Genomic DNA, 14,591 nt, shown 5'->3' with positions numbered 1-14,591 from the left:
CTAGTTATGCTATTAGGTTTGTTGTCATGTGATCATTAATCATATTAATTTCGTTTTGAAACTGTGAGTTTGACTTGCCTTTGATTTAATTAATGACAAGCTATTGTTGTTGTTTGTGAAGAGGCTTAAAGTCAGTTGTTCTGCCTACACATTGTAAGCGAGTTGGTTCAAATCTACTTTGATCATTCAAAAAAAAAAAAAAAGCACCAAAAATTTAAACAATGTTTAACAAATTCTGTTCGAGATGAAAAAAAAAAACATGAATAGGTGAATTTGTGAATAGTGCCAATGAGGGCGATTACTGTAATGACATCATGATTGCTTTTTATTCCTGTTGCGTGGCTTCAAACCATTCTGATGTGTCCTTTGTGAGTCAAGTGTGAAGTAATTTCATTCTTTCTCAAGAGTTGGTTTGTAAACGCTGCTACTTCAGGACACTACACAATGGGAGAAAATAATAAAGCACTGTTTGGAAACAAAAATAAGAAAACTATCGGGTTTGATGGAAACAGTTTTAATGGCTTTTGTGGTTCTTGTTTTGTTCTTTGTTCAAGTCACTGGAATTACAGCAGAGACAACAATTTCAGGATATACAGTACTTAGGTTTGGTTTTGCCCCATTTGTCAGAGGCAGAAGCTAAAAAATGCCTCATTTTTAGTTAAATTACACCCCTGGATGAAAATAGGACTATCGGTCGTCCTCGTACATGAGGCCGCATTACATATCACTCCACGCTTGACGGCTTTCTTGGAGAGGTCTTTGCGGGATGGGCTCATGCTTGTAATTGAGGAGAAGCGCTGCAGATGTCAGCTCTGCGTTGGGAACGAGGACTTTGTGAACTCTGCAGCGAGAGTCGTGGGCGTGTGGATTGGAATGCTGTCTCCTTACAACACGACTAATGTTTAACCTCCAAAGTTTGGGGGGAAAGGCAGAATTATCTAGGAAGTTAAAAATTAAATAGTGAAAAGAGCACCTATGCATTAAGAGCTGCAGCTAAGTGTTCCATTCCCATTTTGTATCTTCACAATTTTGAAGAAACATCAAAATTCTACCCAATTCTGACCTAAGGACAAGAGTTTAGGGTTGTCTCGATTGCATAGTTTCTCTGGCAAATTATGTCACTAATAGGGTTGTTCCGATCATGTTTTTTTGCTCCCGATCCAATCCCGATCGTTTTAGTTTAAGTATCTGCCGATCCTGATATTTCCTGATCCGATTGCTTTTTTTTTTTTTGCTCCCGATTCAATTCCAATCATTCTCGATAATTTTTCCCGATCATATTCATTTTGGCAATGCATTAAGAAAAAAATGAATAAAACTCGGACGAATACCGTATTTTTCGGACTACAAGTCGCCCTGAGTATAAGTCGATCCAGCCATAAAATGCCCAACGAAGAGAAAAAAAACATATACAAGTCACACCGGAGTATAAGTCGAATTTTGGGGGGAAATTTACTTGATAAAATCGAACACATAGAACAGACATGTCATCTTGAAAGGCAATTTAATATAAAAATACAATAGAGAACAATATCCTAAATAAATGTACAGTGTACAGTGCATGAACAACGAAATGTGAATATACTGTCCTACGCTACGGCTAGGTCCTGGCTATACTGCGAACTCCCAAAAGACAATGCTGGACGTACGTATAATTTGCTAAATCAATTTGGTCCTCGATAGAAAACAGGTTAGCATCAACGTAAATAAATGATAATTAGGTACTAATAGTAATAAGTAACAGGTTAGCATGCGTTCGCTATCATTAGCACATCGTTCAAACAACCACACAACTGGCTCTTAAGTGTCCGATTGCGGGTGGAAAACACACAACAACAACAGAAAAGATGATACACGCAGGCGTTACCTCTGTAGAGATGATTTAAAAGCATAAACAATGAAAGTAGGTTTGCAGCCGTCTATTCTCTCTCGCTAACTCGCCCACTCACTCACTCAGAGCTACGTAGCTGTCCGTCTTCTTCTGGCGTGTGAGCACTCTTCTTCATGTAAACAAGTGCGAGTGCGCCCTCACGTGGGCGTGAAATCGCCACAAACTAAATGCATCCATTTCAAGATAAAAAAGTCAATAATACAATTGAACATACACTGCCAAAGGCAGAACGCGAACGTGGCCATAGCTATAAAGCAGTGGTCTCAAACCGGTCCTCAAAGGGCCGCAGTGGGTACTGGATTTCATTCCAACCAAACGAGAACAATCCCTTTTCACCAATCTGGTGTCTAACAAGTGTAATCAGTTAATTGCAGTCAGGTGCTGCTTACTTTAGCAGAAACCTCATTGGTTGAACTGTCTGTTTTGGATCTGTTGGAACAAAGACCAGGACCCACTGCGGCCCTTTGTGGAATCGGTTTGAGACCCCTGCTATAAAGAGTTATTCAGATAACTATAGCATAAGAACATGCTAATGACTTGACAAAACCATCAGTGTCACTGCAAAACACCAAAATAACATGTGAAATTATATCATAATGTGTTAATAATTCCACACATAAGTCGCTCCTGAGTATAAGTCCCACCCCCAGCCAAAATATGAAAAAAAAAACGCGACTTATAGTCCGAAAATACGGTATATACATTCAACATACAGTACAAAAGTACTGTATTTGTTTATTATGACAATAAATCCTCCAGATGGAATTTACATTATTAACATTCTTTCTGTGAGAGGGATCCACGGATAGAAAGATTTGTGACTTTGTATATTGTGACTAGATATTGCCATCTAGTGTATTTGTTGAGCTTCCAGTAAATGATACTGTAGTCATGCCCAAATGCATGATGGGAAGTGGAACCATGACTGTGCGTAGTGCTACCAATTGATATATCTTCTCTGCGTTGACAAATAACATAAGGTGTTAAGATAAAGATCAATTGCTACCTTGGTTTCCCACATTCCTTCCTATATTTCTAATCGTAGGGAGAGGGATTGTAAGGTTTTAGCCAATTAAAAAAAGGCTCCAAAGGTTGCCAAAATTCACTCTACTCATTTTATGCTCCCTTTTATCTCTCTGTATAGGTAAAACGGCGCCATTACAGATTGAGCGTGTCAATGCGTGAGTGGGTTGTGCAGCGCATGCATTAATTGCCTTAAATATTTTAATGTGATACATTTTTAAAAAAAAATAATTACCACCGTTATTAGGATAAATTTGATAACCCTACCTTAAGCCCAAACTAAAGACTCTGGAAGAGTGAAACATAACATGTTATGTCTGTAACGTTAAATACAATTAGAAAACGATTTAATTAAAAACTAAAATATATATATATATATATTTTTTTTTAAAAAGGCATGGCCGATATTTTTTTGCCGATTCCAATACTTTGAAAATGACATGATCGGGGACATCTCTCGTCGCTAACTCCATTTATGTCCAGCTTGGATCTTTTACATCCATTCAAAAGTGAGATATTTTGCTGGATAACCCTAAATGACATCTGTTATAAGAATTAATTAATGTTCATGACAGCCTCATGCCATAATTATGATAGTCTAATGACAGTCTTATGGCGCCACTGTCAAAAGAAGTGTTACCAAGTACCATAACTAGTAAGGGTGTAACGGTACGTGTATTTCTATTGAACTGTTTCGGTTCTGGGAGCTCGGTTCGGAACGGAGGTGTACCGAACGAGTTTCTGACGTAGTGTAACCTTTACTTTTCGACGCTGAGAGTCGATCGGGTTACAGTTTCTTTGTGCAGATTATATTTACTCCATCTTCTCTACTATAATTAGGACCAACAAGGTAGGACAGTATCATCCAGAAAAGTCAATGGCGCGGCAACGTGGCCGTCGCGAGAACGCAGTGAAACGTGGGCGTTAAAGTCAATCAGCCAATGCACACCAGTCGCAGTGCGGCCGTGTGTTAGACGCGTCCCAGAAGCGGCTCAACGCGATGCACGTGAAAAGAACGGCAGAGTTTATTATTTGACGCGAGACGAGGCCCTCCTGCGCCATTACTACTACCGGTAGCTAGGATCGGGCAGACCGGAAGTCAATTGTGTAAAAATACGGTGGATCCGGTTGATTTTCAAACTAATATGCAATCGTAACCCACTTTTTGAGTCCATCAGATCTCTTGAGTGGTAGATCGGGGCACAGTTGACTTGTCTGTTGATCTTCTCTGCTATAATAATAACCAACACGGCCCCGTGTTCAATACAAAACCCTCCTATCAAAACAAAACAAGTAGGAACTAATTTTCACATAGGAAGTAAAGTTATACAACATAAAATATACAATATAAATGAATAATACAACATCAAATTTGTAAAATATAAACACAATAAAATAAATAACAGCTCATTTAAATAAAATAAATTGAAATGAGCTAAAACACCTGTAATTGAATTATTAGAATAATACACAGATCCTGCTTACACAATTAAATTTATTAATCTCTGTGTGGCGCTTTAATTTGAGAAAATCCACCAATAAAGCTTATGAAAACCGTTCATTAAAAAAAATAAATAAATAAATAAAAGATTCATTGAGGCATTTCATATGTAAAATACATGTTAAAATCTTTGTCATTGGGATTGCTTTTCTCTTTAGCACAGGACTTCTTTTTTCTTCTTTCTTTCAGAAAGAAAGCTGACCAATACGAAGGGTCTGAAAGGCAAATTGTTGTTGGATTATCTTTAAATGCCCGCTACTTTTTGAGCAGAATTCTAGCTTTTTATAGGCTAATGTTTCTATTGTTGAAAGCAGAAAGGTGTGTAATAAACAACTAGCACATTTATATTTTGCATTTTGTTTTCTTACTGTACCGAAAACGAACCGAACCGTGACCTCAAAACCGAGGTACGTACAAAACCGAGATTTTTGTGCACCGTTACAGCCTTAGTAATAACACAAAACGGTTGGCATACGTTCGCTAGCATTAGCACATCATTCAAACCACTACACAAGTTGATTTAAGTGTCCGATCACGAGTGGAAACACACAACAACAACAACAACACAAAAGATGTTACATACAGGCATTGCCTCTGTAGACATTTTACAAACATTAACAAAGAACGTAAGCTCGTTGCAGTGTTTCCCTCTCTCACTAACTCGCTCACTCGCTTGGATATTTTGTAGCCGCTCTTCTTCGCTTGAGGAAACGCAAGGGCGCCCCCACTTGAGCGTGAAAGCACACTAAAAACTAAAAGGCATGCATTTCAATATAATGGTAAATATTACACTTTAACACATATTGCCAAAGGCAAAACAACGACCGATTTGCCAATATATACCTTTTTTTTTTTTTCCTATTAGAAAAATGTTTCAGTAAAATGTTACACATTCTTGTGTATTTGCCACTTATTTCCACAGTTAACATTGAGACTTTGGGCCTCTTTTGAACTTGTTGTGAGTTTGTAAGGTTGTGACTTCTGATTAAACAAACACGATGCCAATCAAAACGTTTGTTCTTTTTTCCCAAATTAGAATCGATAAGAGAATCGATAAAGAATCCAATCATTAAGCAATATCGATAATGGAATTGGAATCGTAAAATCTATCAATTTCCATCCCTACTCATGCAAGTCTTTAATGTTGAAGGTGCTGTCACCCAATGACAGACCATCACCATATGAAACATGCGTAATCTTTTGGCAAGCGGCTAGAGCCTCCGCATTGTTTCATCATGTCGTGCACATGACACGCAACAGGAATCATAGTAGCGCGTAGGAGATGATACGCAATGATTGGAATTCAACCTACAGTTTGTATCTTACATGGGTCAAAATGACATCTGTTTTGCACCTGGGTGCTGTTGGAACTTCAACATTGAAAAGAAGAAGAAAAAATGATTGTCACTTTGTTTAGAAGAAACTCTTTGAAAAGAAACAGAAGCAGATTGAAGGATTTTTGAAGGGATTGACATAACGGTTCAAACATTTCGTCATGCAAACTAGCGGAGAAGAATAACTCGAAAATTAATTGAAAACAGGGTGTTGCGTTTTCGGGGTCTCATTCAGATTTGTATGGCCTTAGATGTTCTGTTCGATTCTTAACATCTGGCATTATTAAATGATTGCCCAATCTGTGGCAATGTTGCATGTGTAGAAAAGATTTGTGCAATCTGTCAGACAAAAAAAGCTAAGTAGACACAGGCGGTCATACTTAGTTGGACATTGTCAAATAACATGACACTTCAACGCATTTTTAGTATTTTTTCTTCACGTGCCAAGTAAGATGAGAAGGAATCGGCTCGTGATATTGTAGTCGGACGTTGAATTTAGAAAGTATTATGGTATTTGGGCATCTGGGGTTAGGTACTCTCACTACACTGGATGTTGTAGCGGCCAACTGAACGAAAGACTTGCGTGACTTCATGCATGATAACATTTCCTGAGTTTTGTGGAACTCTTTAGTCATTTTTTCCCTCTGAAGATTATCCATACTGTACAACCTTGTGGCGTTTGGTCTTATTTATCATTACGCTATTGGAAACTCACAGGTTTACAGTGGGGCAAATAAGTAGTTAGTCAACCACCAATTGTGCAAGTTCTCCTACTTGAAAAGATTAGAGAGGCCTGTAATTGTCAACATGGGTAAACCTCAACCATGAGAGACAGAATAAGGGGGGAAAAAAATAGAAAAAATCACATTTATTGATTTTTAAAGAATTTATTTCAAAATTTGCAGTGGAAAGTATTTGGTCACCTACAAACAATCAAGATTTCTGGCTGTCAAAGAGGTCGAACTTCTTCTAACGAGGTCTAACGAGGCTCCACTAGTTACCTGTATTAATGGCACCTGTTTTAACTCATTATCGGTATAAAAGACACCTGTCCACAACCTCAGTCAGTCACACTCCAAACTCCACAATGGCCAAGACCAAAGAGCTGTCGAATGACACCAGAGACAAATTTGTAGACCTGCACCAGGCTGGGAAGACTGAATCTGAAATGGGTAAAATGCTCGGTGTAAAGAAATCAACTGTGGGAGCAATTATTAGAAAATGGAAGACATACAAGACCACTGATAATCTCCCTCGATCTGGGGCTCCATGCAAGATCTCACCCCGTGGCGTCAAAATGATAACAAGAACGGTGAGCAAAAATCCCAGAACCACACTGGGGGACCTAGTGAATGACCTACAGAGAGCTGGACCACAGTCACAAAGGCTACAATCAGTAACACAATGCGCTGCCAGAGACTCAAATCCTGCACTGCCAGACGTGTCCCCCTGCTGAAGCCAGTACACGTCCAGGCCCGTCTGGGGTTCGCTAGAGAGCATTTGGATGATCCAGAAGAGGACTGGGAGAATGTGTTACGGTCAGATGAAACCAAAATAGAACTTTTTGGTAGAAGCACAGGTTCTCTTGTTTGGAGGAGAAAGAATACTGAATTGCATCCGAAGAACACCATACCTACTGTGAAGCATGGGGGTGGAAACATCGTGCGTTGGGGCTGTTTTTCTGCAAAGGGACCAGGATCTGTGTAAAGCACAGGTGTCAAACCGATTCCAGAAAGGGCCGAGTGGGTGCATGATTTTGTTCCAACCGATTCCGTGAAGAGAGTTTAACCAATGAACTTCCTGCTGAAACAAACAGCACCTGACAAAGTTTAACTGATTACACATGTAAAAGGTCTGATTGGTGAAAAGGTGCCCTCTTCATTGGTTGGAAAGCAAACCTGCACCCACTTGGCCCTTTCTGGAATCGGTTTGACACCTGTGGTGTAAAGGAAAGAATGAATGTGGCCATGTATCGAGAATTTTTGAGTGAAAATCTCCTTCCATCAGCAAGGGCATTGAAGATGAAACGTGGCTGTGTCTTTCAGCATGACAATGATCCCAAACACACAGCCAGGCAACAAAGGAGTGGCTTCGTAAGAAGTATTTCAAGGTCCTGGAGTGGCCTAGCCAGTCTCCAGATCTCAACCCCATAGAAAATCCGTGGAGGGAGTTGAAAGTCGGTGTTGCCCAACGACAGCCCCAAAACATCACTCCTCTAGAGGAGATCTGCTTGGAGGAATGGGCCAAAATCCCAGCAACAGTGTGTGAAAAGCTTGTGAAGAGTTACAGAAAATGTTTGGCCTCCGTTATTGCCAACAAAGGGTACATAACAAAGTATTGAGATGAACTTTTGGCATTGACCAAATACTTATTTTCCACCATGATTTGCAAATATTTTTTTGTTTTAATCAAACAATGTGATTTTCTGTTTTTTTTTTTTCCACATTCTGTCTCTCAGGTTCAGGTTTACCCATGTTATCAATTACAGACCTCTCTAATATTTTCAAGTGGGAGAACTTGCACAATTAGTGGTGGACTAAATACTTATTTGCCCCACTGTATATTTGTTCATGAGTGTCTTGACTGCTTTGTATTTGTATAGAGTTGCTGCAAACAAAGTGTCTCGTTTGTTGTGATTATTTTTGGTCTTAAATTGCAACGTGCTCCTGTGGCGGATGGCTTTAAGTGTTCGCTCCCTTACCAACAAATGCAGGCTACCCTTCCAAAAACTCCATAATTAGATTACAGAGTGGACTCTGGCAGGACTAGAGTCAGTGTAGGCCTAAGATTGCATAGCTACACCAGGCCTAGCCATACTCACCAACCCAGCCATACCCACAGGCCACATCTGAATGTAGTCACTATTTGGAAAGGGGGAAACATTCTAGCCGCCATCAATCTTTATCCTGTTTGCTTCAGTAGAGGTACTGGCTAGGAGCAAAGTTAGGTGGCAAAAGCACATGGTACATATAATTGCATGTTGATATGTTTACAAGCGCAATTAGAACTTGGACACACTTGGGGGTTGAACCAAGTCCGGGCTGCAATGAGCTGTACAAGTGGTGGAACTTTGAACAGGCAATACAGATTAACAAAAGTGCTCACGTGTACGTCTAAACGTGCAGATGTTTTTCGACTGTGTGCTGAAACACTTAAATCACTGTACATCTTTTATATCAAGAGGGACAGGATGGATATTTACTTAAACTGTAGAGTTTGGAAGACAAAGACGTCATGTTGATTTGAGCTTCAGTCTATAGCAAGGGCGTAGGTTTGCAGAGGAATGGTAGGGACATAACAATACCAACTTTTCAAGATATACTCAAACTGTCCCCACCAATTTTCAAGCAACCTTATATGTGTTATAAAATGAGTTCAGTAATATAGGTAATTTCCCATTGTCCCTTCCATTATTAATAGTAACTATGACGGAACTATTTACACTAAAACTATTTTCTCCACCAGAGGGCACTCATGTTTGTTGGACGAATCATGCTTCATTTCTGTCAATTTCTTCTCTCACCGGAGTTCAATAATTGTTGGGTTTTTTTGGGGGGGGGGTTTTGTGTGTGTTTGGCCTAATGTGATTATGTAATAGGTTACTGTAACAGTTGTAACAACAGTTCATTCATCAGGAAAAAAAAAAAATCAAATTTGCAAGCAGTTACTCACAATGTTACGCAATACTTGAGTATTCTTTTCACCAAATACTATTTTACTTGTACATGAGTACATTTTTGGATGACTACTTTTACTTGGGTAATATTTAAAGATGTCCCGATCGATAATCCCGATCGATCGGGTCCGATCTCGTCATTTTCAAAGTATCGGAATCGGCAAAAAAATATCGGACATGCCTTTTTTTAATAATATATATTTTTTATTTAAATCGTTTTCTAATTGTATTTAACGTTACAGACAAAATGTCTTACACTCCATCAGAGTAGTTTTGGCTTAAAGTAGGGCTATCAAATTTATTGCAATAACGGCAGCATTTAATGTTTTATGATTAATCACGTTAAATAATTAACGCATGCGCAGCACGACCCACTCACACATTGTCGCGTTCAATCTATAAAGACGCCGTTGTACCTATAGATAGCGCTAAAAGGCAGCGTATAATGAGTAGAGAGAATTTTGACAGCCTTTGGAGCCATTTTTTACGTGGCTAAAGACTTACAATACCTCTCTCAGCAATTAAAAATAGCGTGGGAGGCAATGTAGGGAAGAAAGGTAGTAGTTGATCCTTTTCTTAACACACTATGTTGTTTCAGTAAAGATATATCAATTGGTGCTCCTACGCACAGTCATGGTTGCACTTCCCATCATGCATTTGGGCAGAAGTTTAATGGCTGCAGTATCATTTACTGAAAGCTCAACAAATACACTAGATGGGAATATTTAGTCACAATATACAAAGTCACATTTATCCTTTAAGAATTACAAGTCTTTTTATCCGTGGATCCCTCTCACAGAAAGAATATTAATAATGTAAATGCCATCTTGAGGATTTATTGTCATAATAAACTAAATACAGTACTTATGTACTGTATGTTGAATGTATATTAGGGCTGCAGCTATCGAATATTTTAGTAATCGAGTAATCTACTGAAAATTCTATCGATTAATCGAGTAATCGGATAAAACAAATATATTTTTAGGTGAAGAGCAATTATAAATATACATGAGAAAACAAGACATTTCATCTAATCTTGAACTATTTTCAGTCAATCAATGTCTTTATTTTCGATGTATATTGTTGAAAACAGCCAACAATTGCATCTCAGATGTAACTAGAATTAAAAAAAAAAAGACTAATTCACTGCTTTCATTCAAAAAACTTTTAGATCTTAAAAAAATATATATATATATTACCTAAAAATGCCGTTACGCTTGATAACACACATCACTTAAAAGTTAGGATTTTTTCCCACGTGTTTCAATTGAATTTCTCTTTATGTCAAGCCATTTTTAAGTTCTAGTTAAGTTTTAAGTTAGTCTAAACTGTAAGTCCTGATAGGATTTTGAGTTTTTGCAGTGTTCAAAATAAATGTATAATACTGGCTGTATTGGAGCACATTAGGGACCAGTGTTACTTGGTGTTTTATCCAGCAATGACTATTGAGCTAAAATTGATAGTTAGCATGATGGAGTTTTTATTTTACACCCTCATCACTCCACAATGCTACGTTATATTAAAGCCTGTATGTAAGACACGTTAGCCACGCATCGACAGTGGTCATAATTAATTGAAACCTAGCCCTCCGCAGGGCTAACGTTACGTGAGCTAGTAGCGACAGTAACGTTAATCTTATTTATTAGCGCTTAGCGCTCTACTGCTTTAAGATGGTGGCTGTTTACTAACGCTGCCCAGACGCGGCCGAGTCTGTCATTTTGCATCTAGTTCAACATACATGTGATCTCTGAGACGCATCAGACGGTACCTGTTACCAACGTAGCATCGTGCGGGCTAGTATTTAGCAACGTCGGCGTCGTTTGTGGCGGCTGTCGGCTGCAGTAAGTTTTTTTTTTTCCCTTCTTCCTCTCCGCACGTGACAGCGCGTTGTCCCGCGTTGAAAGTAGTCCGAGCAAAACGTGATGCTTAGAACTGTCAAAATAAACGATTACTCGAGGTGAATAAAATTACTCGGATCAGTTTTTAAACTCGAGTTACTCGAGTTGCTCGAGTACTCGTTTCAGCTCTAATGTATATATTCGTCCGAGTTTTATTCATTTTTTTCTTAATGCATTGCCAAAATGTATATGATCGGGAAAAATTATCGGGACTGATTGGAATTGAATCGGGAGCAAAAAAAAAAGCATTCGGATTGGGAAATATCGGGATTGGCAGATACTCAAACTAAAACGATCGGGATCGGATCGGGAGGAAAAAAACATGATCGGAACAACCCGAGTAATATTATTTTGAAGTAACGCTACTCTTACTTAGCTACTTGGCTAATTTTTGGCTACTCTGCCCACCTCTGACCATGATCCACCAAAACTTTCACAAATTTCTTTTCCGTAGTATGAACCATTCCGTGATGTGATGCGCTGACTAACCTCTCTTGGTCGTCCTCCAGTAGCGTCGTAAAGCACTTATTCTTTTGAACGAAATCCCGGTGGTATCCCTGCTGCACTTCACTTCTGCTAACAGCATACCAGTGAGCATTGGATACCTCAAGAAGCTGCTCCTGCAACAGGTTGTTTGACCTTTTCTGGGACTGTATAAAATTCATAAGCTGCAAAAAAAGGATCAAGCAATACACAATGCAGTTAGAATGCCAGGAATTCATTAAATTTCAGAAAGATCAGCGTTAATTTGGGGATTGTTTTTCTATCATCTCGGCAACAAGAGAAGATCCTGATGAGAACTTGCAAAGTACTCTCAATCAAGCGAAACCAAAACAATCCAGGGGGGTCGCTAAATCATTACGCTTTAATTGCTTCTCCGGAAGCACAAATTTACTCAACGCGCAATGAAGCAGCAGTAATTAATCCGCTTTTGTCAGATGGCGCAAAGTTCACCTCATTAAATTTGATTAGCGACTCCCTATGGTGTCTGCTTTCTTGTTATTGGTACCTCATACATAGCTGTTTTGTACACATCGTGTAGGTGGTCCTGTTGTCGCGTCTGCAGCAAGTCTCCGTGCAGGGAACGTAGCGCCCCCTCCAATCCAATAAAACCGTAGTGGGCCTTCAGTAGAGCCGAGTCGGTCCTCTCTGATTTCAACACGGCAATGACTTCATCTCTCGCCTGGCGTGACCAACAACACAATAATCAGTTTCCTGAATATTTTATGTGTCTTATGAGTCATGTTCTATATTTGACTACTTCCAAATATGGCCATCCCACCTGAAGCTCTCCCTCCAAAACACTGAGCAAGAATAACATGTCATCGCGGGAAAGATCTGCTCTTGCGCGTCTTCTCTCGCACTTGCGTCTGTTGTCTTGCCCGTCGTTCATTGGAAAAAGAATTTCGCTATTCTTGGAGATGTTAGGCATCTAAAAGTCGTGTTTCTTGGGATCTGCTTGTTTCCAGCGAGCGCACAGACAACTTTCAACAGAAGGATGCATTTCCTGGAACTTAAGAGTTGATAAATGAGTGAGGCATGAAACACATCGACATTTAGATTTTTTTATATTGTTTAATTTGCCGTTTTAAAACTTGATGAAATGGCATTCACAGGCCTTTTGGCACAACACCATTACAGACGGTGTTAGCGGTTTAGCTAACACAATAAAAGCTATCCATTACGGCTGCAGCTATCGATTATTTTAGTTGTCGATTAATCTATCAACTAGATATTTCGAATAATCAATTAATAAGATTAGGAATATTTAATGTGTTGCAGAATAGATTTTAGGAGATGTAAAAAAAAAAAAAGGCTCGCTAAGATTGCACTTTAAAAAGAGCATTTACATGCGAAGACAAAATAAAATTTCAGTTTTTTTAAACTATGCAGTTAAAATACCTGAGCTAAGCCTCAAACGGTATAAAAGAAATTAAATGAGGATCTACTGTAAGCACAACAAAAGAACGATTGGCGAACTTCAATTGAAAAAGTCCGCTAGCTTATATGCTATAAAATGCTAACATTTTTTTACAATACTCTTAACAAATCATTCAAACACATGTAGGGCTGCAGCTATCGAATATTTTAGTAATCGAGTAATCGGCTGAAAATTCTAATCGAGTAATCGGATAGAACATATATTTTTAGGTGAAGAGCAATTATAAATATACATGAGAAAACAAGACATTTCATCTAATATTCAACCATTTTCAGTCAATCAATGTCTTTATTTTCAATGTACATTGTTGAAAAACAGCCAACAATTGCATCTCAGATGTAACTAGATTTAAAAAAAAAAAAAAACAACCTAATTCACTGCTTTCACTCAAAACTTTCAGATCTTATAAAAAAAAAATATATATATGTATCTTACCTAAAAATGCCATTACGCTTGATAACACACATCACTTAAAAGTTAAGTGTTTTCCCACGTGTTTCGATTGAATTACTATTTGTGTCAAGCTATTTTTAAGTTCTAGTTAAGTTTTAAGTTAGTTTGAACTGTAAGTCCTGATAGGATTTTGAGTTTTTGCAGTGTTCAAAATAAATGTATGATACCTGTTGTATTGGAGCACATCAGGGACCAGTGCTACTTGGTTTTTTATCCAGCAATGACTACTGAGCTAAAATTGACAGTTAGCATTATTAAGTTTTATTTTACACCCTCATCACTCTACAGCGCTATGTTTCCACAGATTAAATAAAGCCTGTATGTAAGACACGTTAGCCAGGCATCGACAGTGGTCATAACTGATAGAAACCTAGCCCTCCGCAGGGCTGACGTTATGTGAGCGAGTGACAGTAACGTTATAAACTTATTTATTAGCGCTTAGAAGTCTACTGCTTTAAGATGGCGGCTGTTTACTAACGCCGCTGACTATGTCATTTCGCATCTAGTTCAACATACATGGGATCTCTATGAGACGCATCAGACAATACCTGCTACTACCGTAGCATCATGCGGGCTAGTTTTTAGCAATATCGGCGTCGTTTGAAGCAGCTGTCGGCTGCAGTAAATTGTTTTTATTTATTTATTTATTTATTTTTTAATTGCTTCTTCCTCTACGCACGTGACATCAGCGCGTTGCCCCGCATTAAAAGTAGTCCAGGCAAAACGTGATGCTTAGAGCTGTCAAAATTAAACGATTACTCGAGGTGAATAAAATTACTCGGATCAGTTTTTAAACTCGAGTTGCTCGAGTACTCGTTTCAGCTCTAAACACATATTCCCACCAAAAAACAGCTAATTATACTCATAAACTTA

At 38.6% G+C, this 14,591-nt stretch overlaps 2 protein-coding genes across 4 annotated transcripts in view; one reads left to right on the top strand and one right to left on the bottom strand.

Annotated features, from left to right (window-relative positions):
• Positions 1-14,591, top strand: part of cmss1 (cms1 ribosomal small subunit homolog) — a 48,368-nt gene that overhangs the window by 13,848 nt on the left and 19,929 nt on the right. The gene's annotated exons all lie outside the window — the stretch shown is intronic.
• Positions 1-14,591, bottom strand: part of LOC130926894 (filamin A-interacting protein 1-like) — a 37,724-nt gene that overhangs the window by 13,461 nt on the left and 9,672 nt on the right. For 2 of the 3 annotated variants that reach the window (XM_057852213.1, XM_057852212.1), the window contains exons 2-4: positions 12,606-12,836; positions 12,333-12,506; positions 11,813-11,991 (exon numbers count right to left, since the gene is read on the bottom strand). In XM_057852213.1, coding sequence (XP_057708196.1) covers positions 11,813-11,991; positions 12,333-12,506; positions 12,606-12,755 — 503 coding nt within the window. In that variant the 5' untranslated portion in view covers positions 12,756-12,836. The remainder of the gene's footprint in view (positions 1-11,812; positions 11,992-12,332; positions 12,507-12,605; positions 12,837-14,591) is intronic. The other variant, XM_057852211.1, reaches the window with a different exon arrangement.

The sequence above is a fragment of the Corythoichthys intestinalis genome, chromosome 12 (assembly GCF_030265065.1).
Source record: "Corythoichthys intestinalis isolate RoL2023-P3 chromosome 12, ASM3026506v1, whole genome shotgun sequence".
Taxonomy (NCBI): domain Eukaryota; kingdom Metazoa; phylum Chordata; class Actinopteri; order Syngnathiformes; family Syngnathidae; genus Corythoichthys; species Corythoichthys intestinalis.
The sequence above is the reverse complement of the archived record's forward strand: the minus strand, read 5'-3'. Positions and strand labels throughout refer to the sequence as shown.